At 49.5% G+C, this 26,794-nt stretch overlaps 1 protein-coding gene across 2 annotated transcripts in view; it reads right to left on the bottom strand.

The window, feature by feature from the left end:
- Positions 1 to 26,794, bottom strand: part of CRYL1 (crystallin lambda 1) — a 555,279-nt gene that overhangs the window by 25,257 nt on the left and 503,228 nt on the right. For both annotated transcript variants that reach the window (XR_015299353.1, XM_086935212.1), the window contains exon 7: positions 709 to 815. Coding sequence is in view for 1 of the 2 variants with exons in the window: in XM_086935212.1 (XP_086791338.1) it covers positions 709 to 815 (107 nt within the window). In the remaining variant the exon portion in view is untranslated. The remainder of the gene's footprint in view (positions 1 to 708; positions 816 to 26,794) is intronic.

Genomic DNA, 26,794 nt, shown 5'->3' with positions numbered 1-26,794 from the left:
CCAGGGTGCTACAGATTTTTAATTTAATGATCAGAAGATAAATAGCTTGCTGTACCACAGACACCCAAGCTAAACCTCATGGATGAGGCCCAAAAAGGGTGAAGTTTCTCGGGGGTTGATTGTATTTTACCTCGAAGGGGAAACATCCTTTACGACGCAACTTTTACCACGCAGTACCTTTACATCGCAGGTTTTTCAACGCAAGTCATTACAACGACTTGCGCTGGGGGAGCTCTAGGATAGGTAATAGTTTAATTTACTATCCAACACCTTCCCTACTATCCACGGGGACTGGAGTTTGAATAGTAAACTAAACTATTCACTATCCAGCACCCCCCCAACGCAAGTCGTTGTAACGACTTGCGTTGAAAAACCTGAGTTGTAAAGGAATGCGTGGTAAAAGCATGCGTTGTAACAACGTACATTCACCTCGAAGAGTATATGGCCTAACAGTTTAGAAAGACTGTCTCTTCAGGGACAGCCCTAAACCTCATTTGCATATGGCTCCTCTTAGATTATTTTGGTTTGTGATGACAGGGGAGTTAATATAAAGGACTGGATGCCACCTCCCCCCAGAGAAATTGGCAGTTGTTATTAATTCCCACATTTATATCCATCCATTATTTTGCTCCCAAAAGACAATTAGATTCAGATATTGATAAACAGACATATATTCTCATGCTACAAAAATCTCGTTTGTGCACAAACCTGATGAATTTTCTCCATTACTTCTCCAGATAGATCCGGAACTGGTCCAACCGATGTTAAGACGCGCTTTATACCTTCAGCATATCTTTGACAGTAACTTTCAAATCCTGAAATTATATTAAACAAAATGTAGTCATCTTGATTTACATGGCTTCAATGGATATCTTTTTTTTAATTTCAAAGTATTTGTATTATTATTTTTATAAAACAGGTACATTCGCATTCTCAGACATTCAGCATTAACATCTACAACTATTTTTAACCTATCACAAAGTAACCAAAACGAGAAACAAAGAGATAGTACTGTAAAATAGATAGAAAACAATGTAAAAAATATTTCTTGTGCTTCCCAAAAAACGTTCATTTGTCTCCATTGAACTTAAGACAAATCATTGTTTCAGCATTATTTGCAAATACATGCAGATTACGTAGTACCATTTTGTTTTTCTAAACTGAACGATGAGTTCCAGGCGATTATAAACCAGTATTAAACATGGATATACTATATCAAAATGATACTGACAGGATTTGGATTCTATTCTAGGCTAGGATGATCTATGAAATTGTATTTTAGTCACAGGTTAAGCTAGATGAATTGCCACTAATGATGGACATTTAGGGTCCTGATTTACATACAGCTACGTCACAAGGAGTGGGTGCAAATTGTTCACTGACATTTTGCACCATCCTTCAAGACTCAACGCCACACTTGGGGATGGCAGCGGTCCCGCAGTCCAATAGTGGGGCACACGGGCCACCAGTAAGATCTTATCCCGGCTTCTGTTGGGCTTACCATTCAGGCCCACAGCTCCATATGCCTTGGTAGCTAGGACAGGGATAAGTGACCAAGATCACACTGCCCGGTCCGGCAGTACTGTGATTCCTTCGGCACCCTTACTTATTGAGTCTCTTTTTGATGGACCCTCCGCCAGGGTCAATTATGGCAGTCCCTTCCAGAAACAGCTTCTCCTGCAAGGTTGGCGCTTCCTACCCTTTCTCACAGGCAGGGTGTCCTGGCACCCAGGACAGTCCAGTCATTTGTTCTTCAGATCAGACTCCAGGCAAGGTTCCCTCGCCTCTGGGTAGTTGGCTGTCACTGCGACACCAACACTTGGCTGCATAGTAGTCCTTGAGTACTCTGCAGATTACTCCATCCTCAGAAGAAGAGACCACAATAATGAACAGCAATGGGTGTTGTTCCCTTCTTTATTTGGATGCTGCAGACAGAGGATGTGGGCTCCAAGTCTGCTTCCTTGGGACCGGTTTAGGTCAGTTCTCCTCTCATGTGTTCCTGCCCGGCCACCTTCCAGACCTGACCTTAGTCTGCAATGATGCTCTGCTCAGTAGGCCAGGCTCCAGGTGCCCACACCAGAAGTACAAAGAGGTGTCAACAGGCTGCACCCAGCTATTTACAGCCATCTTTACAGACATCATGAGGAGAGACATGAATCTGTGCCTTTTCATAGGACTCCTTTTCTTAACAACAGACACTCGAGTTCTCGCCCTGCACCCCGTCATCTACCTAACAGCAGCTGCAGTCGGAGTCATTTACAGATAAATGTTTCAGGAATGGCCCTGGTACTTCTGAAGAAAGCCTGTCTCCTCTTCCCTCACTTTGCCTCTGGGGTTCCACCTCTTGTCTAGGAAATGCCAGGAATACACATATGCTATGTAAGGAAAGTTACCTCTCCTCCAACTTGTACTCTCATCCAGGCTGTGGGCTTCCTAAATGGAACTCGCAGGCCTGTATCACTTATGCATGGCACACTATGAATCCTAGCATACATGTACACATACGACTCATTGGATGTTGGAGTTCAGGATCCCGCATCCATCGTGAGCACGAGAACATTTCAGATGAATGGGCCTGCAGGCGCGTATTCATGCAGTGGCGGCTTGTAATTGTAGCAGAGAGGAGTGCGGGGGGGGGGCACACACACACTCATGCATTCACACATGCACACACCCATTCGCAACACTAACTCACAAATACACATACATTCATACATACATGCATGCACCAAACATAAAAAACATTACATTTACCTTCACTGCAGCTCTCCGCAATGAAAGCCTTGAAGGTCCTAAGATGGTTGGGGCTGCTGCCTTCCCTCATTGGCTGAGGGTAGACAGCAGTCCCTCACTCGTCCCAGAGTGGGATTGGGTCAGGGAGACTGCTGACCCCACCGCACTCTATGACGAGCGTCACTGACTGGCACTCGGCCTTGGGCTCTATAGGGCTTAAAACTGAGGAGCCCAGGTTCGAGGATATCAGTGATGTCCCCCCTCATCACAAGGTGGAGGACCTCGAGGCACCTTTTGCTAGCTAGGCTGAAGAGGTGCTGCCCCCTGGGCTCTGAAATCCTCAGCCTAGCAAAGTTCAGCTCAGGCAGTCAGGCCTTTGTGCATATAACCCCTGTATAGCTGCTGGTTGCCTGAGCTGAACAAGAAGAGTGTTTGTCAGGCTGACCTCTGCTCAACCCGACAGACACTTGTTGTAATCTTCCATTTCTATTATAGAGTTTAGAGCCCTGTGTTATGATGTTCTATATTCTAGCTATGTGCAGATGTTCTCTTCCCTGGCAGTTGCTGTTGGACTGGCCTAGGGGAGAGCCACACTTTTCTTACTCAGGATTTATTTCTACAATAAATCTTCCTGCAACTCCTTCTTTACTTGTACTGGTATATTTATTACCACAACAAATTTTGGTGACGATTTGGCCACGGAGCTAGTGACGGTCCACCTATCTTAGGTTGGGTGCACCAATTTGATCTTTCCATTATTGTAAATCCGAGAGCTCCAACTCAAGTTATGGTTGTGGATGATTTGCCCCTAGATAAGATTTTAGAGGAGAAAAAAGATGTATTTAAAGATGAGTTAGGGTGTTTTAAGGGATATATACACAAAATAATTCTAAAACCTAATGCTGTTCCTATACAGCATAAAGCAAGAAGAACACCTTTAGTGGCTAGAGAAGCTGTTAAGGAGATGCTTCAGGAAATGCTCACTTCTGGAGTGATTGAGCCTGTTGAGAGTTCATCATGGGTTTCTCCAGTGGTGATCACAGAGAAATCGGATGGCAAATTCAGATTATGAAGAAGGGTGTTAGCTTCTCTTGGGGTACTTCACAGCAGGCCTCTTTTGAAAACATTAAAAAAGACATCTGTGAGGCAGGGATTCTCACACCTTTCGATACCAAACGTCACATAGTTCTCACTGTAGATGCGAGTGCAACATATCAAATTACATGCAGACTCTAAACCCCTTACTGCCTTTATCACCACGGAGGGTGTGTATTAATGTACCAGAATGCCTTTTGGTCTTTGCTCTGCTGCTAGCATCTTTCAAAGAATGATGAATGTACTGTTCAAGGGTGTAAGGAACATCGTTTTTTTTCAAGATGATATTCTTGTATTTGGTAACACAATTGCCCAGCACAATTTTACCCTTCGTGAGGCACTGTCAAAGATTAGAGAGTCAGGGTTGACACTTAGACGTGACAAGTGCAAGTTCTTAGTGGACAAGGTAGACTATTTGGGGTATGAGATTTCTGATGTAGGAGTAAAACCCAAAAGGAATCTAGTTGATGCCATTAGGTTAGCCCCTGTCCCTTCAGACAAGGACAAACTTAGATCCTTCATAGGATTAGTAGAATATTATTCCAAATTCGTTAAGGACTTCTCCTCAAAGACAACTGCTTTAAGGGATTTGATGAAGAAGGGTGTTAGTTTCTCTTGGGGTACTTCACGGCAGGCCTCCGTTGAAAACATTAAAAAAGACATCTATGAGGCAGGGATTCTCACACCTTTCGATACCAAACGTCACATAGTTCTCACTGTAGATGCGAGTGCAACAGGTCTACGTGCTGTCTTGGCACAAATTCATAGTGGTCAAGAGAAGACTATAGCATTTGCATCAAGAAGTTTGACTAATTCGGAGAAAAATTACTCGGTGATAGAACGTGAAACCTTGGCTGCTGCTTGGGCTTGTGAATATTTCAGGACCTATCTGTGGGGGTCGAAGTTTACCTTGAAGTCTGATCATAAACCTCTGGTTAAAGTATTGTTACCTGGTGGGGATGCTAAGTGTTCTGCAAGGTTGGCTAGGTTAGCTTCTCGTCTTCAAGAGTATTGTTACAACATTGAGTACATTCAGGGGTGGAAAAACACTCAAGCAGATTGCTTATCAAGACTGTCATTGGATTGGAAGACAGTTGATGAGGTGGCTGTTCTGAAGAAACAGAATGAGGGTGCTGTTGAGTTTGTGCAAGATGTGTTGAGTATATGCGAACCTCGAGCTTTAACTAAGAGTGAGTGGATTGACGCTATGTCGGCAGATTGTTCTATGACTGAACTTAAGAAAATAATACTCACAGGTTGTAAAAGAGAAAGCTCAGTTTCTGTTACCAACAGACCGTTTGTTAAGGTTCTAGACAAACTTTCTATATTTGATGATACGGTGATTATGCGTGGTGACTTATTTGTCCCACCAATTTCTTTGAGAAATAGTTTAATCATGTTGGCTCACGAAGGACATCTAGGCCAAACTAGAACTAAGCAAAGATTAAGAACAAATTGGTGGTGGCCTGGCATGGATGCGGAGGTGAATGCATGGATCACTAAGTGTGAGGTTTGCAGGGAGAGAGATAAACATTTAAAAGTTGGTGTCCAAGCTTCCTCTGGACACATCTCTGATCCGGGTCAACCATGGCATACCATATGCTTAGATTTCATAGGACCAATGAATAGTTTAAAAGAAAATTTGCGTTTTGGTATTGTGGTGGTTGATGTGCATACAAGATGGATGATCGTTAAATTCACCAAAGACATTACTACTTCCACCACTATTCATGCTTTGAAATGCATTTGGAGAGAACATGGCATACTGTTAGTTCTTTTAACGGACAATGGTACACAATTGACATCAGATGAAATGCAGAAATTTCTTTCAAGTTGTGGTATCAGACATAGCCGTACCTCCCTGTACAACCCACAGGGTAATGGTATTGTTGAGAGGGCCAACCGTGTAATTAAAGGTGCCATACAGATGGCAACTTCTAGTGGGCAGGATGTGGATTCTGTTCTTTCAGAGATGCTGTGGGCTCATCGTTCTAGTGTACATAGTGTCACAGGCAAGACTCCATTTGAAATGATGCGTGGGAGATTACCCAATACTAAACTTGTACCAACTTGGATGAGAAACATCATTTCTGGTAAAGATATCTCTGCTAATTCATCCCCAGTTGTATCTCAAAATCGCATCATTTGCAAGACTAACTATAGTAGAAACATTTGTCCAGGAGATCTGGTTAAAATTCGCTCTGGCAGGCCCACTTCTTCTACTAAATTTCTTGGACCTTTTAGGGTTAAGGTCACTTTGCCATATGGAGTAATTCTGGATAATGGTGAGAAGTGGAATTATAGAAGGGTTGCCCTGTACCAGAAGAAAAATGGTGTTAATCTTAGTACTAATTCTTCATCTCTTGACATTCCTGTCGGCAACACCTTCTTATCTATGTCAGATGATGATTTTCTTCAAAATTCCCAAACTATGAGTTCTTCGCGTTTTAATGTGCAAGGAGGGGGTGATGCTCCTGCACATGCTTCTCCTCTTTCTCCTCCTTCTGCTCCTTCTGATTCTTCTTGTTCTCGTCAGGGACGATTGTTCAGGAACTGTCATCCACCGAGTTACTTGAAAGATTATGTTTGTAAATAGAATGTGTATTACAAAATGTGTATTTTCTTTTCCCTTACTTCCTTTTGTTTGTTTTTTTCAATTATTTCGTTTTGTTTATATAAGAGAAGAGGATGTGTTGTAATCTTCCATTTCTAATATAGAGTTTAGAGCCCTGTGTTATGATGTTCTATATTCTAGCTATGTGCAGATGTTCTCTTCCCTGGCAGTTGCTGTTGGACTGGCCTAGGGGAGAGCCACACTCTTTTTGTCAGTGGGGAAGGTGAGGGAGTGTGGCCCCTCAGCCCGTAGAGACAGGCCACAGATGCCTTCATGTCTCACAGGTAAAAAGGTCTGTTACCATAATTCACTGAAAATGTTAGGCTGACACCAGCACGCTCCACGGATGAAACCAGCGACCGGGACGAGAGTGTTCTGCCTCTATGAGGGCAGGCGTGGTGCTCTCTTCCCGGTTCAGAACAAGGTCCAGGACCGATCATTGTCAAAGACCAGGATAACATGTGCACATGGGATTAATGTGTGGCATAACCAAATTAAAAAAAACAGGATCCCAGGTATATGCAGCTTGGGCAGGGGTCACTACTGAACATCATGCAGGGGGCACTTCCCCCCCAAACGAGGCTCAATATCGAACCACCAATCAGTGGGTGAGGGCCCTGTGCCCTTTACCGAGAGTTACCAGGGATTCACTTCTTTTACTGGGTCGCAATGGATAGTGTTAAAGTTTACAACATCCAGATGTGCTTGTCTCTCGAGTCCTCTCCACAGATCTTTCTGCATATGCAAGGTACCAAAGCAAGCCCTACACCTCCAACCGAACTGCTGCACCTCCAGAAGGATGCTGAAAAGCGAACTACTGAGAAGGCATGTGAGTTAATGTTGAATACATGTTGGTGGTGCTGATAGTAAACAGGTAAAATAGGACTGGACAGACACTGCATAAAGCCCATGCTCTTTTCACTACTTACTAACACTCCCAGCCTATCCTAACCCGATTTCATTCCACTACCCCGTTCACGACTATAGTCCCATTTGCAACTTTTTACCTTCTTTACTTGCCACTAATAGGAGTTTTTTACTCATCCCGAACCTCTCCGTTTTCACAAATGCCCATTTAAGCATCCCAAAGTAGCCAGGAAACAATAATTCAGGTGTTACAGTAAACTCCATGTATAAATTGTCCATTAAGACATCAAGCCAACCATATGAAAAGGAAGCAAGCTTTCTGCAGGGTCTTGCAACCAGGCTAAAATACAAAGTGAATGGAACTGTCCTATAAATGCACATTGAACCCTTATTTGAACGCCACACTACTCAGCACCTTGTCAGAGGGACAATCTAAGGGTTTCAAGTAGAATGTCGGTGTTTAGTGAGATGCCAACAGAGTTCAGGCTTCTGTTGCATCTATATTTCATTCTCAAATCGTCGACAGTGCATAACGCTGGAAAGACTCCTAAAACAGAACCCATTCTAGTAAAAAGGTGCCAAGTGACATTCCAGGAGAAATCTGAGATCTGAACTGGAAATAACTGACAACACAGGAAGGGGATACGCAGCATGGCCTTTAATAAAAGACACACTGTCCTCACGTCTATTATGTTTATCATGAAAGTCCTGCGAGTTGATTAGTGTTTCTGTGCACTTGAACTGTGCTCTCAACTTTAAATACGAGTGCTGTATGGTCTGCCATGCTGCTATCAAGTACATGTTTTTCAGTCTCTCACACAAACACATTTCTGGGGATAGCATCTCCGAAAGGATTGTGACTCTGACCAGGTTGAATATTTTACTGAACTATTTCGCTTTGATGTGCCATCTGTCAATGGGACAAAGAACAAGAGAGGTGTTTGGCAGCATCCATCACGGAGCAAAATGGGAAAGATATGCAGACTGCAGCAAATGCAGCAGAGTGACTGACGACAAAGTAAAAGGCCTGTCAGAAGTGCAAAAAGAGCAGATGATGGACGGAATGCTGAACAATTCAAACATTCACCCCCGTCACAGATCTGCGTTAAATCCATAGTTCTTTTGCCCAACATGCCTTCATATGCAAATCAGTCTTGACCCTGGTCCTCATGGGAACAGTCCAGCCCCAACTGCCAGGCCAGGTCCTCCCAGGAGCAGAAACAAGCATCAAGACTGTCCATCATCTGTTCTTTTTGCATTTGTTGACTTAAGTGGGGTGAGTATGTCCAGAAGTGCATCCTGTCCAGCCCTCCCCGACCCCTACTTAATGGCGGCTCCCCGCTGGTGCGCCAGGCAGGCCCATCTGCGCCCGTCCGTGACCCGAATGCAACTAGCGCCAGGAACCCTTGACTTCCGAACCGCCAGAGCTACAACCCAGAAGCACTCTACGCACTCAACCCAGGTCGCAACAACAACTGCAAGCTAGCATCATCAGCCGACACCAACAGACCCTTCAGCTGTCAGCTCTGCCGCCACTCCTGCAGCACTGCCAAGACCAAGAATCCAGCACAAACCGCCCGCAAGAACGCAACCGCACCAAAGACCCTGCAATGCATCCTCGTCAATGTCCGATCCCCCCACAAACATGCCACCGATATATGGGACCTCTCAACAGCACCACCCGGACGTCGCATTCTTCACTGAAACCTGGACCAACACCACCACAGGACCGGACATCACAATCGCCATTCCCCAAGGATACATGATCTACCGGAAGGACCATCCACCCGCCCTGGTGGGGGTGGGGGTAGGGTGGGAATCACCATTGTCCACAAAACCACCCTCTGGCTGGGCACACTTCCTGATGAGCCCACAGACCTGACGGAACACCTACACTTCAAGATACAGGCCAGCCCTACCACCACCCTCCGGGGAAACCTCATCTACCGACCCCCACGGACCCTGCGGACCATTCACGGACATCCTCACCCCGCAGGCCATCGCGTCTACCAACTACACCTGGCTGGGAGACCTCAACTTCCACCTCGACAACCAACAAGACCCCAACACCACATCCCTCCTGGACAACCTCCACAAAATAGGACTTCACCAGATCGTGACGGAACCCACACACCCAGCAGGACACACCCTCAACCCCATCTTCACAACACGAAACTCCATCACTTTCAGCCACACCACCGAACTCCCGTGGACAGACCATCGCTGCATCCACTTCACCTTCAGACCGCCCACCATACACAGAACCCAGCACCTGCTCCTATAGAGAAATTGGACTAAAATCCCTGACGACCAAATCACGTCCTCACTCGGCAACTCTACCCCAACCATTGTGGACAACGGCGACCCGAACACCGCAGCCCCAACCCTGCACAGATGAATATCCGACAGCGCCAACACCATAGCCCCCCTCAAGAAGAACAACAACAACACACACCAGGAAACCCAGATGGTTTACCACCAAACTCCGAGAGTCCAGATGCACATGCCACCACCTCGAAAAGGCCTGGAGGAACTCCAAATCTACAAAAGCCCACAACAACTTCAGAGCCGCCATCAACGCCCACCACCATACATCAGAAATACAAGAAAGACAGCGATCAAATACAGAATCTCCACACACGCGCACAACAGCAAAGAACTCTTCAGCATCATCAAGGAGTTCGCCCAACCCATCTGCGAATTTACAGACATCTCTCCCTCACAAGACCTCTGCGACAAACTCAGCACGTTCTTCCACCACAAAATCAACATCATTTACTACAATTTTGACGAAGACAGCAAACACATAGAACCCTCACCGACAACCCGAACAAACGATTGACACCTGGACAGCCCTCACCACCGAAGACACACTGAGGACGATGAAGTCAATCCACTTCGGGCCCCCATGGACCCCTGCCCTCACCACATCTTCAACAGAGCTGCCGACACCATAGCACCCATGCTTCACCAGACCATCAACCGCTCCCTCGCGAATGCCTCCTCACCCAACGACTGGAAGCACGCCGAGATCAACCCCCTCCTGAAAAACCCCTTGGCTGACCCCACTGACCTCAAAAACTACAGACCCATCTCCTTGCTCCCGTTCCCAGCAAAAGTCATTGAGAAAGCCATTAATAGCCAACTCACCACCTTCATCGAAGACCGTAACATCCTCGACTCTTCCCAATAGGCTTCAGAAAAAAACACAGCTTAGAAAACACTCTCCTCGCCGCAACAGATGACATTTGCTCCCTCCTGGATGGAGAAGAGACAGTAGCCCTCATCCTCCTCCACCTCTCAGCGGCCTTCAACACAGTCTCTCACTGCACCCTAATACACAGACTTCACGACGCAGGGATCCGGGACAAGGCCCTCGACTAGATCCACTCATTCCTCTCCGGCAGAACACAGCGGGTCAGACTCCCTCCCGTCCTCTCGGACCCTACACCAACCACCTGCGGAGTCCCCCAAGGATCCTCCCTCAGCCCCATGCTGTTCAACATCTACAGGGCTTTGCTCGCCCCCATCGTCAGAACCCACGGACTCAACATTGTTTCATACGAAGACGACACCCAACTCATCCTTTCCCTATCCAACGAAACCAACACAGCCAGACAAAACTTTCAAGAAGGCATGGAAGCAAATGGATGAAGAATAGCTGTCTACAACTCAACACTGACAAAACAGAAGTACTCATCATGGGTCCACACCCTGAAGCCTGGATTGACACCTGGTGGCCCCCCGCACTCAGAAGCCCGCTCACCCCCACAGACGACACAAGCAACCTCGGAATCATCCTGGACTTCGAAGTCCAAATGGACCGCCAGATCAACTCAGTCGCATCCTCCTGCTTCCACACCCTCCGCTTCCTATGCAAGGACTTCAAATGGATCCCCCTCAAACACAGAAAGACCGTCACTCTCACCCTCGTCACCAGCAGACTGGACTATGGCAACGCACTCTATGCCAGAATCAACAAAAACCTAACTTGCAAGCTACAAAACATTCATAATGCCTCCGCCAGACCAATCCTCAACCTGCCACGACACTGCCACATCTCCCAACACCTGTGCACACTCCACTGGCTCCCCATGGATGTGAGAATCACCTTCAAGATTCTCACCCATGCACACAAAGCACTCCACAGCACCGGACTAGCATACCTGAACAGCCGACTCAAATTCCACGCACCCCAAAGGACCCTACGATCAGCCCAGCTCTCCCACGCCGTGGTCCCCCGCACAAGGAGGTCCAGATTGGGAGGCCGCTCCTCCTTCTTCCTTGAGGCGAGAGCCTGGAAAGCCCTCTCGCTCCACCTCAGACAGACGACATAACTCCCCATCTTCACAAGAGACCTCAAAACATGGTTCTTTGATAGACCTCCTTCTTGATGGACTGGATCGTGCACCTCCCCTCCATCCCAGCACCTTGAGACCCTTACAGGTGAGTAGTCGCGCTTAACAAACCCATGATTGATTGATTGATCCTGTGCTCACTGTGCCACTGGAATCAAGTTAGTCTGGCTGATAAGGGTTGATACCCCGAAACCGGTCCCAGGATGCTTGTTTCCGCTCTAGGGAGGACCTGGCTTGGCAGTTTGGGCTGGACTGTTCCCATGGAGATCAGGGTCAAGACTGATTTGCATATGGCTGGGTTCAAACTGGAGTGGCACGGTGAGCAAAATAACAATGGCTTAAACCCAGATCTGTGACAGTGGGTGAATGTTTGATTTGTTCAGCATTCCGTCCATGATCTATTCTTTTCGCATGGGGGCCCTGTCAGAAAGCAGATGATTAATTTGAGAGGGGGTACCTCTACCAACCTAATAAATGTATCTGATTCAATTACAAAGCAGTTCTAACTGAATCTCTGCTAGACTCCTGCCCACACAGTAGGTGAATTCCCAGTGTTCTAAGTTGAAGCAGTAACAAACAACAGTAAAGTGAAGAACACAACACACTAAAATTCCCAAACGAAATTAGAAACGTCATGAAAAAAGTAAAGAGCATAATTACACAGCAATCCTAAAATTGTAAAAGAGGAACCAGAGCTATGTATTTTTAACGTTTAAGGCAAAAAGCGAAAAGAAAACCAAAGTGCCACTGAATATCAATATTCGTGGTAGACAGGGACCTAGGTGTGATTTGAGACTGAACAGGAAAGAGGGGGGCCTTGAGGAAGCCTAGCAGGTCATGCCCGTCAACGTTTTTAACTTGGCATTTTATTGGTTTCTGGTTCTCAAATTCCTTCAATAGGGCAGGGTATGGTGCTGAAGCTATCAAGGGCACGTCAATTCACTGTCAAGCTCTCGCTGTAGCTTTCAGTTTTGGGATAAAAGGTTCTGAGTCAGACAAATTCGGATTTCATCACAGGAGTTCAGTGTGTAACCTCACATCGATCTGAAGTTTTACCTTCAGCCATAAGTAAACCTTTTCACTCTCTAAATCTCCACTGGAGTAAGGCTGGATGCTGTAACTGGACAAGGATTCATAAGGTCGAATCCCTTTACTGTAGGGTTCTGCTGAAGCCTTTTGGCTAGAGGCCATAAAAAGCTCCAAACAAGACAAAAGTGGAAAGTTTGGGAGCCACTTGTGATGTGAAGTGCTGTTGCTGCTCGAACCTTTGGCGACTCTGAGGCCATTTGAATTCCTTGAGACTTGTGCTTTTGCCCACCCGCCTCTCGCCGCCGGACTCCTATTTCATCTCGGGGTCGGGCCGCCGAGCGGAGCGCGGTGCGGGGTGAAAAAAACTACAGTTCCCAGCAGCCTCTGCGGCGCTAGCAGCGTCATTCGCGCGCCAGGAGGCACTTAAGTCTGCAGTCACCCCGGTCGAGGGGGGGAGCCACTTGTGATGTGAAGTGCTGTTGCTGCTCGAACCTTTGGTGACTCTGAGGCCATTTGAATTCCTTGAGACTTGTGCTTTTGCCCACCCGCCTCCCGCCGCCGGACTCCTATTTCATCTCGGGGTCGGGCCGCCGAGCGGAGCGCGGTGAAAAAAAACTACAGTTCCCAGCAGCCTCTGCGGCGCTAGCCGCGTTTTTCGCGCGCCAGGAGGCGCTTAAGTCTGCAGTCACCCCGGTCGAGGGGGGGGGAGTCACTTGTGATGTGAAGTGCTGTTGCTGCTCGAACCTTTGGCGACTCTGAGGCCATTTGAATTCCTTGAGACTTGTGCTTTTGCCCACCCGCCTCCCGCCGCCGGACTCCTATTTCATCTCTGGGTCGGGCCGCCGAGCGGAGCGGGGTGAAAAAAACTACAGTTCCCAGCAGCCTCTGCGGCGCTAGCCGCGTCATTCGCGCGCCAGGAGGCGATTAAGTCTGCAGTCACCCCCGTCTCGCGGGACGCCGGGCGAAGCCCGGGCAAAGGGCGGGCCGTCTGAGGCCGTCTGAGGTCGGACTAGGTTGGGTTGGGCCAGGGACCCTGCCTAAAAATTCCCTTGCATACTTCTGGATACAGCCCTTCCTGGTCTACCATACATCAGGTAAACAAACTTCTTGTGGAACCTTGTGAGTAAACATCTTGCACCGAGTTTATTAGCCATCTCAATAATGCCCGGAAAAAAGCAAACCCCAGTTAATAACACCATGGAGAATTATCTTGTTCAAGTCGTGGCTAAAATAAATAGCGACAGGAGGTCCTCATTGGGACTTGATTCATCCACCCAATCTCCTCCGGCAGAGAAAGTGACAGAGGACTCTTTTGCACTACTAAATAGCAGCATCTCTGGTGTGGTACATGACTCTCTCCAGGACACAACTACCATCCAGCCTAGTGGCATAGTTGCTAATACTGAAGCTAATAGTGATAGCGAAGTAGTGGCTGAGTCATCTACTAATAACGAGTCCACTATCCCTACTGCCGTCCCTATTCCAGCCCCGAGGGTTACCGGGGGCAAAAGAAAGGCCATACAAAAACGGGGGGGTTTAAGGTCTGCTAGAAACAAAGTTGCAACACCACCAAGGAAAACATTTAACGATGCGGAGGAAGATCCGATTGGGGAAGCATATGTGACCCTTTCCAACGCCCAATTTAATAAACTTTGGAGCATGATGGACACAAAAATTAAAGGTATAGTTAAACCCCTGATCAGTAAAATAGACAAACTAACTGCTGAGGTCAGCAAACTGGAAGGTTTACTTGAAAAAACCCTGGGGGAGGTAGGAAACATCCCTGAAGTCATCGTGTCCAGTGTACAGCCATTGGTGAGTGAAATACAATCATGCAAAATCAATGGATTCCTATTGCTGTACCAACTCCTCCAATAGCACCACTGATTAATCCACTTGGAGGTACCTCTGGTGTTGCACCCACCGTTTCTTCAATTGATGACTCCAATACTTTGAAAGGGTCTTTCGAGCTAGTAGTGGAAGCCTCGCCACTAGTTCTCGTACTTGCAAATGTACCTCCACTAGCATCTGGCGAGGTTGAATCAACATCATCACTACTAAACAAATCGTTATCATGGCTCACTAACAATATGGCAATTTCTCCCTGGGGGAAGCAGCAATTATCCGAAGAACTTGTAAATGCCAGAAGGGTAGAGTGGATTGGGAACAGGGTAAAAAAATTCAAAGGGGATTGTGTTGTGCTCAACTTTTCCGACCCTGAGGTCTTGCCAAACATCTTGCCTCATATCTTCCCTCCACAGCGAAGATCCACTTCAATTGTTCCACTGACTTTGGACTTTTTCTATCCTCGGAAAGGTAGAGGCCCGAATTCAAGTACCTTAAGAACAAAATGGAACGTTGTGACCAAAAGGGGCAGTAAGAATGTCGGTTTCACTGAGTGGGGTCCAGGTTTGGAAAACAGATTCTCTGCCCTCTCAAACTTAGATGCATGTGATTGACGACCATTTAACCCCACGCCCATGTTGCAAATTCCTTTCGACGCATGTACAATTATGGAGTTCAGCCATTTAACAGGTGCTCAAAATGTGACACACAATCCTGAGGCCATAGCAGGACCAACTATTGTAAATATAAATGATAATGGTACTGACGTTACGATGTTGAACGGGTTAGATCCCAGTTCTAAACCAACCATGATAAATTTCACGGGGAATCTATTGTCTTGGAATGTGGCAGGGCTATGCTCCAAACTGGATTGTGGAGAATGGTTTGGGTTTGTCAGCCAGTACGACGTGTGTATTTTTCAAGAGACATGGGCTTGTGATCCTGTTTTTGCACTGGGGTATTTGAATTTCAACGTTCCGGCCACTAAGGGCCCTAAAGGGCGTCCGATGGGGGGACTCACCATATGGGTCCGTCAGACTCTAAAGGTTGTAGTGAAAAACGTGGAGCTCCATCAAAAAGACATACAGCTCATCAGACTTACGAGTGTTTCATCCATCTCCATTGACATTTATAATATATATGCCAGAGGTGGAAGTGCAGGAAAATCAGAGGTCCTCTCTAATTTGTATAATCTTCTAGAGACACATTCTTCTGGGAAGAACATAATAATTGCAGGCGACTTAAACCGCACATTTGAACCGCTAGATACTGGCGAGGCTTTCTTGGGTGCGGAGGAAGATAAGCATTGGGATATTCCCGCACTTGATACAACTCCAGTAACTCGCTGGACTGAGGATATTTTAGGTTTAAATGCAATGTGCCTTGAACAAGGTTTAAGAGCTCTGAACGGTCGGACAAAGTCAGATAGAGTACCCGCTATGACTTTCAACAATGGGAGAAACAAAAGCTGCATTGATTATGTCATTTGTAGCATGTCTCTTTGGTCATTTGTTATTGATATGGTTGTAAAGGAAAGGCTTGAGAGCGATCATAACCCTCTATGTGTTCTCCACAAATGGTGGCTGTCTGATGATATTGTTCCTAGTCTCTGTGTCGAACCCTCACCTCCGATGATCGTACCATCTAATGACATGCGCAGGCTGAGGTGGACAAGTGTTAGGACAGATCAGCTGGTTTTAGAAAAAAATAGGAGTGGCGACTGATAAGGCTATTATGGCCCTAGAGGGAGTGGCTGGCTACTCCCCGAGCCAAGATAATACTACTAAGGTTCATGAGGATCTCTTTCATGAAATCAAATGCCATTTCTTAAAACCGGTAAACAGAAAGAGGGTTTGTGCTTATAGAGCTGCTAAATGGTATAATCATGACTGTAAGGTGGCACGAACCTCTCTGGGAGCCGCAATCAAGAATAAAAATCTGGGGGTTATTAGATCAGCCAGGAAACATTACAAAAACTGTATTTCCAAAGCGAAAAGAGACTGGGATGAAGCCCATTGGAACAAGTTGAAATGTGCAAGTGATCGAAATCACTCTAGATTATTTTGGCACATAGTTAAATGGGGTCAAGAAAGGATTGAAGAGGCAAGTACTAACAATGTCCCCCAGGACGCCTGAATTTTGAATTTATTTAAATTTTGAATTTAAAAACATTTGTATAGCGCACTTCTACCACGCGGTTTCTTGGCGCTTTTAGATTGCGAGGAGACAAACAGGAGCGGAGGGAATCTAGACATTATAGGCTCGGGAGAAGAGCAGAGTTTTAAGACCTTTCCGGAACTCAATGTAAGAGGGTGTCATACCAGTGGCGGCTGGTGACTTTTGAAAAAGGTGGGGCGTAAAGGTTGTGCGTGAGTTACCGGCGGCAAGAGAGACTGCCCCCAAAAGAGTGGTTCAGGGAATATCCCCCTAAGAACATTTTGAAAAAAAGAGTGGCCATACGGTGCATTTTCAAGCACATTTGAGAAAGTACGTTGGTAAATAAATCAATAAAAAGATTTCATATGATAATGACATAGTAGCTGCTTATCCAGTATATCTACAGAACTTCATAACAGACCTTGCGATAACACCTCTGAATATGCTAGTGAAGCATCTTACATCTGATGCTGCGATGGCAACAGTACCTCGTTACAGGAGCAAGACTTACTATGTGTCAGTGGTGGTTGGTGAAGTCTGACAATAGTGAGCTGAGAGGGGGGCACAACATTTTTATGGAAGTCCGTGGCGATTTACTTTGCATTTTTTTGTGGGGTTATATTAGTTCTCAGGCTGATTTACAGAACGGAGTTCAACATGTGGGGGCCAGGCAAAGTTATTTTCATTTTAACAGCAAAGTGCACTGTTTACAAAATATATTTTGTGAATGGGGGAGATCAACGCTGGCTCCTTCATAGGCCTAGCAAAAAAGAGCCACATGCAGGCAAGTCTGCATCTGCAGTGTCTAAAGATGAGACTCCCTTGCCGTTACCATAAATAAAGTCAAAATCCATGGAAGTCTGAGACTTTTGACACATCAGCACGCTACCATAAGGACCTGCACTTACACCAATTATAGAGCATATGTAAAGCGACAATAAAGACAAAAGAAAGTTGATCAGGCCTCATAACCACAGAAGCTTGAAAACACTGGAGTTTACAGTACCCTTTGATTTATAGCGAGGCAAGATTCCCTGCTCTTCACAATGGCGAACAAAGCACACTTTTTTACTGTTCGCTCCGTTGAAAAAATTAAAATAAATTCAGTCACACTTCATCCATAGGACAGGCCAGACATTCATTGTAATCTAATTAGTTTATGCAGTGTGTCTGAGTCATGGCCAGCAATTCGTGCCCTACTGCCTAGTAGCAAGAAAAACAAAAGTCACTTTTCATAGCAGGGTTTAAGGTGGTAGTAGAGTGCTTTACATGAGCACCAGTTACGTTACACAAAGACACATTCATTTAGGCACGAGTAGATTTAGATTGTGATTTGCTCAGGATCACAGGAGGTTGAGCGGACGCCGAGAAACAAGCCTGGTTCACCTGCTTGTAATTTATAAATAGTTACAAACACAATATATTACTAGCAGCACCCTTAAAAATAAACTGCACTAGCCTACAGCTGCATATTTGAACACTGGCGACGGCGGCATTGGCATACCATAGAAACACTTAGACTTAGAAATCAACAAAACAGAGTTTACCTTTTGTTTTACTCTGTGGTCCGCCGCTTCTGTGACTTGGAATGTGTTTGTAATTTCGGCCGGCCCGGGACATGTCCAGAGGCGAGGGTACTCACGAGGTGGGTGATGTGCAAAACCGGCAATGAGCACGAAGTGAAGTGAGAAGAGAGGCAAGAGCAGAAATGGCCAATCACAGTATGGCTATGATAAAGCCATACGGTGATTAGTCATGTTACATTGCTGGCCTTTGCAGAGATGTATTAATTGGATTACATGACAACGAAGCCTGGCAAAGGGAAAACAATTAATTGCCAAAACTGCACCTGGTGGTAAATTCACTATGGTTAAACCAACCATTGCTGGCGTCACTACCCCTGCCCCTTAAATCGCAATTTCGCTTTTAATTGGTTACATGTTTTAGAACTCCACATTCACATTGAAGCTCTTCAGTTTTCACACTCGCGCGAAGATGAACATATTAACTTTCATTTAAAGCGCACACCTTTATTTTAAAAAAAACACGTAGTCCTATAAATTGACTAAACGAAACTGTAATACAACCCACCTTAACCTTTCATTTGCAAGATGATTTGGAGGGGTCTGCTAGAGGCGCGTTTTAGCTGCACTGGCTCCTTTTGTAGAATTCAGAAGGCCCGGACCGTTAATCTCTGATCTGTTGTAGCTCCCGTGGTGGCAGAGCAGCTCAGGCCGGCACTACAGTTCTAGGCTGGCAGACAGAGAGCTCGAAAGGCCCGGGCAGCAAAATGCTCTGTTCAGTGCGAGCGCCATCAGTAAAATCATCAACAGTTCTGATCTAGAGGAAGGGGGAGCGTGTGCCATCACTCTCCTCGTGACTGTGTTCTTCTTGAAGCAGTCCTTCTGTCCACGCCAGGGCGTGGTGACGTCCCCACAGCGCCGGCCAATCACTGACTACATAGAGCAGGGCTAATACTGCCCATAATGAAACCCGGCTCCCCCGGGTCTCTACCTGTTTGAGTGCAAGGAGAGGAGGAGGAGGGAAGGGGCTACTGCGTGTGTGCGCATGCGTGGGCAAGTAATAAAAATGACTTGTCCTAAATGCGCACACACTGCTGCTGCGCCCTGCCCTCCCTGCCACGCTGCTATCTGCCAGCCCAGCGCCTGCCACTCACTGCTGGTGCAGGCCCGCCCCCCACACCTCCGCGATGAGCAAGGTCACGTCACTATAGTTAGTGACAACGACCGACCTCAAGGAAATAAATGCATTAGGACAACTCGGTAATTGTATGTATGCAGTGACGGTCGTCCATGGCTAGTGGGGCAACGCCCCAACGCCCCCAATGGACGAACCGCCACTGTGTCATACGGAGTTCCGTCGGGAGAGAGTTCCAGAACGCAGGAGCGAGAACTGCAAATTTTGTTCCGCCCGCCTTTTTCTTTCTGAAACGGGGGGTAATTAACATGGCCTGATGGGTGGATCGAAGCTCTCTACCCGGCGTGTAGGGCTTGATGGCGGAGCAGATGAACTCCGGGGCGGTGCCCATTTTGGCCTGAAAGGTGGTACAGCCAAGCTTGAACAAGGCTCGCTTTTTCACCGGCAGCCAGTGCAGGGCCTGCAGTAAAGGAGTAGCTCGGTGGAATTTGGGCAGGCCGTGAATCAGGCGGGCGGCCTGGTTCTGCACTAGCTGCAGACGGTGAATGACGTAGGCTGGGGCGCCATTGTAAATGATGTTGCCATAGCCTGGGTTCAATTCTTTAGTGAAGCACAAGTTACTACTTGTGTAACGATATATCTGTAAGAGACATTAGTTAGTGATAGATTCCTTACCTTAGAATATCCCCAGGCGTCAGACTGGATCCGGAAACTTTTGCGTAGCAATACCCCTGCGCGCCGGCAGGCGTCGTCTGCGGCTCCGCGTCCGTCGTCGGCGTCGTGAGCGCCGGGATGACGTCGTCGGAGTACTTAGACGGCGCCCATGCGCGCTGACGTCAGTTCTGACACACAGCTTTTCCGCGCCAGATACGCAGAGCCATGATAGAACTAACACTGGTGCCATGAAACTAGGGCCCTGAAAGGGGATGACCTTAACCCTAGATATCGGTTCGCAGAACGGGGAGGATGGGTTGGTCGGTAAGGAATCTATCACTAACTAATGTCTCTTACAGATATATTGTTACACAAGTAGTAACTTGTGCATCTGAAAGAGACACGTTAGTGATAGATTCCTTACCTTAGAATAGATACCCCAGCAATACCAACCCCGGTGGTGGGTCTGCGAACCAATATCACACCAGAAAGTCCTGGAGGACGGAACGGCCAAAGAAGCCATCCCTCCGGACTTGACTGTCCAGGCAGTAGTGTCTTGCGAACGTGTGCAGCGAGGCCCACGTAGCTGCCTGGCAAATGTCCTGCAGGGGGACACCGCGGCCCAGGGCAGTTGTCGTTGCCGTGGCCCGAGTGGAGTGAGCCCGCAATCCAGCCGGGGGCTCCTTCCTCGCCATGGAGTAACATGCTTGGATACACAAGATGATCCACCTAGAGATGGTCCTCTTGTGCACAGCCTTACCCTTCTTTGCGCCCACGTAACCAACAAAGAGTTGGTCATCCACCCGGAATTGGCGTGTGCGATCTAGGTAGTAGGAGAGCGCACGTTTTGGATCCAGACGGTGGAGCCTCTCTTCCTCCTTCGAGGGATGCGGAGGCGGAAAGAAAGTGGGCAAGGTAATGGACTGCCCGATGTGGAAGGCCGTAACAACCTTGGGCAGAAAGGAAGGTCGTGTACGTAACACCACCTTGTCAGGATGAACAGACAGGAAAGGTGGAGAAGAAGAAAGAGCCTGGAGCTCACTCACTCTCCTGGCAGAGGTGATGGCAACCAGGAAGGCAGTCTTCAGAGTAAGGAGACGAAGAGGACAGTTATGCAGTGGCTCAAAGGGAGCACACATCAGATAAGTGAGAACAAGATTCAAGTCCCACTGGGGCATCACGAAGGGAACAGGAGGGAACATGTGCGTGATGCCCTTCAGAAATCTACTTACAATAGGGGACTTGAATAAAGAAGGCTGATCTGGTAGCCTCAAGAAGGCTGATAGAGCAGAAAGGTACCCTTTAAGAGTGCCCAGAGCAGAGCCCTGCTGGGTAAGGGAAAGAAGAAAGAGCAGCACTTCCGAAAGGGGTGCCGAGAGAGGATCCACAGCCTTTGCTGTGCACCATGCCACAAATCTGTTCCACCGGCAGGCGTATACCGACTTTGTGGAGGGACGCCTGGCTGCCAGAATGATATCACAGACTTCAGGAGGCAAGTCAAATGGCCTCAACTGCCGCCGCTCAATCTCCAAGCTTGTAGGTGGAGACTGGACAGGTTCGGGTGCAGGACCGTCCCCTGCTGCTGCGACAGAAGGTCCTCCCGAAGAGGCAGACGAATCGGGGGATCGACTGACATGCTGAGTAGCTTGGGATACCAGTATCTTCGTGCCCAGTCCGGAGCCACAAGGATGACCTGGGCCCGGTCGCGCCTGATCTTCTTCAGCACTCTGGGCAGAAGTGGTATAGGCGGAAAGGCGTACAACAGACCGCAGCTCCACTCGCGACGAAAAGCGTCTCCGAGCGAGTGCCGCCTTGGAAATTCCAACGCGCAGAACTGATGACATTGCGCGTTCTCTTCTGTGGCGAATAGATCTAACCAAGGCTCTCCCCACTGCCGAAAGAGACCTTGCGCCACGTCCGAGTTCAGACGCCATTCGTGATCCATCATGCACCGGCGGCTGAGTTCGTCCGCCCTGGCATTCAGAGAGCCTGCCAGGTGTTGAACCACCAGGGTCACGCCCTGATGTTCCAGCCACTGCCAGAGGCGCAGAGCCTCCTGGCAGAGGGTCCACGACCCCACCCCGCCTTGCTTGTTGCAGTACCACATGGCGGTGGTGTTGTCGGTGAACACTTGCACTACGCTCCCCCGGACAGAGGGGAGGAATGCCTTCAGTGCTAGACGAATCGCCCGCAACTCCAGAAGGTTGATATGGAGCCGGGACTCCGCCGGAGACCAGAGGCCTCTGATCTCCGCCTCTCCCATGTGGCCTCCCCAGCCCTGGAGGGACGCGTCCGTCACAACTACGTGCTCCGGTTGGGGTAGGGAGAGGGGTCTGCCACTGACCCAGTCGCGGTCCGTGAGCCACCACTGCAGTCGTCTCGCAGTGCCCTCCGAGATCAGGACATGATCGGACAGGTTGCCCTGATGCTGGGCCCACTGAAACTTCAGGTCCCACTGCAGAGCCCGCATCCGCCACCTGGCGTGACGCACCAGAAGGATGCAGGAGGCCATCAGTCCCAGAAGCCGCAGCGTCAACCTGACCGAGACCCGGGATAACGGCTGGAAGATGGGAACCAAAGCCTGAATATCCCGAACCTGCTGCTCGGGTGGGTAAACCCGAAACTGCGCCGAGTCGAGAACCGCTCCGATGAAGAGGAGCTTCTGAGAGGGACACAGGTGTGACTTCGGCACATTGATGGAGAACCCCAGCAAGTGCAGGAGGTCGGCCGTAGTCTGGAGGTGGCTGACGACTGTCTGGGGCGAGCCCGCCTTCAACAACCAGTCGTCGAGGTAGGGGAAGACTGATACCCCCTGCCTGCGCAGATGGGCTGCGACCACCGCCATCACCTTCGTGAACACCCGTGGGGCGCTGGTAAGGCCGAAGGGGAGCACGGTAAACTGAAAGTGCTCTTGGCCTACCGTGAACCGCAGGTAACGCCGGTGGGCCGGCAGGCGGGGATGTGGAAATAGGCGTCCTGCAAGTCCAACGCTACCATCCAGTCTCCTGGGTCCAGGGCAGCCAGGACCTGAGCCAAAGTGAGCATCTTTAACTTCTCCGTCCGGAGGAAGCCGTTGACGTTCCGCAGATCCAAGATAGGGCGTAGGCCCCCTTTGCCCTTCTTGGGTACCAGAAAGTAGTGGGAGTAACAACCACGTCCTACTTCTGGCCCAGGAACGCGCTCGATGGCCCTCTTGGCCAAGAGGGCCGAAACCTCCTCTTGCAGAAGTTGCAAGTGATCCCCCGACACACGGTGGTATTGAGGTGGCATGGATGGAGGGGATGACTCGAAGGGGAGGGAGAAGCCCCTTCGGACAATTTGCAGCACCCACCTGTCCGAAGTGACTGTATGCCAGTGGGAGAGGTGATGGCGAACCCTGCCTCCCACAGGCGTCACATGGGCCTGAAAACTCGGACTACGAAGGTTTTGAGGCAGGGGCTGTTGAGGGAGGTGTGGACTGGCCTCGCCGCTGGCCCCGACCACCGCCACGGCGGTTCCCACGTCCGCCACCGCGTTGCTGTACATTCTGCGGCGCGTGGCTGACGGTACGTGGTGGGGCGCCCCTTCCGTGGCCACGAAAGGAGCGAAAGGCACCCGATTGCTGGCGTGGGGCCGTAAGGCCCAAGGACTTGGCCGTGGCCCTGGAGTCCTTGAAACGTTCCAGCGCATGGTCTGCCTTGTCGCCGAAGAGGCGACGGCCATCAAACGGCATGTCCAGGAGGGTGGCCTGGACATCGGCCGAGAAGTTGGCGGACCTCAACCAAGCGTGGCGTCGAACCGCCACCGTCGTTGCCATCGCCCTGCCCAGTGAGTCCGTAGTATCCAGCCCACACCGGATAGAAAAGCGTGCTGCATCTCGGCCGTCCGCCAGGGCTTGGCTGAGTTTAGCCTGGACCTCCTCCGGGCATCTAGGCAGCACCTCCGCAACCGTGTCCCACAGGGTGTGGGTGTAGCGGCCCAAGAGACAGGCGGTGTTCACAGACCGCAGCCCTAAGCTCACAGACGAGAAAACCTTCTTCCCGAACTGTTCATATCTCTTGGATTCCCTGTCGGGCGGGGCCGACGGGAATGCGGTTTGGGAGTTTGAGGCCTGGATGACCAGACTCTCGGGGGTGGGATGGGTGGACAAAAAGCATGGGTCGCCCGGTGCCGGGCGGTAGCGTCTGGCCACGTTCCTGTCCACAGGGGGGCCTGTGGCGGGCTTGGACCAAGTGCCCAGAAGAACGTCACACAAGGCCTCATTGAACGGCAGGAGGGGATCCGCGGAGCCTGACTGCTGTTTGAGGACCTCGGTGAGGAGATTAGTCCTCACGGCCGCGACGGGGAGCTGAAGGTTTAAGGCCTTAGCTGCCTTCGTCAACACTACGCTGTAAGCAGAACCCGCCTCCGAAGCCACAGTCGGGGGCGACGTAAATCCAGTGTCTGGCGAGGTGTCAATACCACTGGCCTCCCCAAGCTCATATGTCCAGTCCTGCTGCGACTGGCAATCACGTGCCAGAGGGTCTTCGGACCCCTCCCATTGCTCCTCGTCACCTGGCTCCTGGAGACCAGGATTAACAGCCAGGGCCTCCTCGTGGAGATAAAAGTCTCCAAAGGCCGACGGAATCGGCGCCCAGCGGCGCCCTTCCGACTCCTGAGTAGGACCGTAGGAAACATTGGGGGCGGCAACCACATCGGCCGCCGGGGACGACACCTGAAGGGACGGCGCCGGCGAGGTCGTAAGGTCGACCGGCGAGGTCCCGGATCCGGAGCCGGATCCAGCGAGGTCGTGCGGCGCCGGGACCGAAGTCGCCAGCGGCGCCGGGGCCGAAGCACCCGACGTCGTCGGGGCCGAAGCGCCCGACCCGGAAGGACCTCCAGACGGAACCGATCGGCCCGAAGGCGCCACGGGAACCGACTGAGGAGGGAGGGCCCTCATGGCCATGAGGTACCTCTCGACCTCCTCCTGCGACGCGCCGTGCCCAGGGACCCGAAGGTGTGGGGCAGGCGGCGACGCTTGCGACTCCCGCGGAGCCGCGTGGGCGGTGTCGCCCGACTCCCCGGCCGCATCGTGCGAGCGTCGGGGCGGGTCGGAGGATCGATGGTGTCGCTCCGACCTCTCATGCCTTTTACCTGAGGACTTGGAACCAGACGATCGGTGTCCACTCCCGGAACGTCGATGACTACGACCTCGCGACCTGTCCCTCGACCTCCCGTGGGACCGGGACCTGGAGCGGCGCGGGGCCGACTGCCTCAGCTCGAGACGCTTGCGGGACCGCTCCCGCCTAGCCTTCGACGTCAGGGCCCGGCAGTCGGAGCAGGACCGATCGTCGTGGTCGAGGCCTAAGCACTTCAGGCACCGGCGATGGGGGTCCGTGACCGACATGAGTCGGCCGCACTTCGAACAAGGCTTGAACCCGGGCATCCCTGGCACCGATAGTCGAGATAGTCGACTAAAGAGAAGATCAAAAGGATCAAAAATTTTCAGTCAAAAAGTGACTGGGGGTAGAGCTTCTTCCGGATCTGCGCTAGCTGGCGCGGAAAAAAGAAGAACTTACGTCAGCGCGCATGGGCGCCGTGTCTAAGTACTCCGACGACGTCATCCCGGCGCTCACGACGCCGACGACGGACGCGGAGCCGCAGACGACGCCTGCCGGCGCGCAGGGGTATTGCTACGCAAAAGTTTCCGGATCCAGTCTGACGCCTGGGGATATTCTAAGGTAAGGAATCTATCACTAACGTGTCTCTTTCAGATCAGTATGCTTCCAGGGACCAGACTGCAAATAGTAGGTGCCAGACCATTTTATTGGCAGAAGACAATATTTTCACGCAGAGTGAAATACTGTCTGCCCTTAAAACTGTTCAAAGTGGCCGCGCTCCTGGCATTGACGGAGTTCCAGCGGACGTTTTTCTAAACAACACTGGAAGGTGGTGCAAATACATTTACCTGCTAATAAACAACATTGCCAGAGGTGCAGATATCCCGGTAACATGGAGGGGTGCTGTTATTATTCCGGTATATAAAAAGGGAGATCGGGCCCAGCCTTGTAACTACCGCCCCATCAGTTTAATAGATACTATTCAAAAAATTGTGGGGCGTGTGATTGTCAACAGGTTGCTCGATTGGGCGGAGGACCACAACATTTTATCTCCTTTCAGGCTGGATTTCGCAGGGCAACCAGCACTGTGGATCAAGTCTTTCGTTTTCAACTGATCCAGTGGAGGACCGTGGTGCTAGGCGGAGGCAGCCTTTATGCGGCATTTGTTGATCTGCGGGCTGCCTTCGACCTGGTACCAAGGGCAAAACTGTGGGAAGTGCTTGCGACTTTAGGGGTCCCAGGGGACTTGTTGTCTTTGATTATGCGATTGCACGAAGGTAACTATGCCAAAATCCGATGGGGTGGATACGGTAATGATACAGCCGAATTTCCTGTTGAGCGCGGGGTTCGGCAAGGGTGCTCAATGGCCCCAACTCTGTTCACCCTTTTTATCAATGGTATTGTTTCCCGCATGCAATCTAAGGTAGTGGATGCTCCCTTTCTTGCAGGTGTAAAAGTTCCTATTTTAATGTTCGCCGATGATACGTTAATTTTATCTAAAACCCCAAGTGGTCTGCAAAAAGCTTTGGCAATATTTGACGAGTTCTGCGTAGATCACGGCCTGGAGGTGAATGCTTCCAAAACAAAACTCATGGTTTTTAATCCGCATAGAAATTTTAAACCCAAAATTTCCATGAGTGGACGCATTCTTGAGGTCGTAAAATCATTTACCTACCTGGGGATCCTCATCTCAAATGATAATAGGT

This window comes from Lissotriton vulgaris, chromosome 8 (genome assembly GCF_964263255.1).
Source record: "Lissotriton vulgaris chromosome 8, aLisVul1.2, whole genome shotgun sequence".
Lineage (NCBI taxonomy): Eukaryota > Metazoa > Chordata > Amphibia > Caudata > Salamandridae > Lissotriton > Lissotriton vulgaris.
Note: the sequence above shows the minus strand (reverse complement) of the source record. Positions and strands in the feature narration are given on the sequence as shown.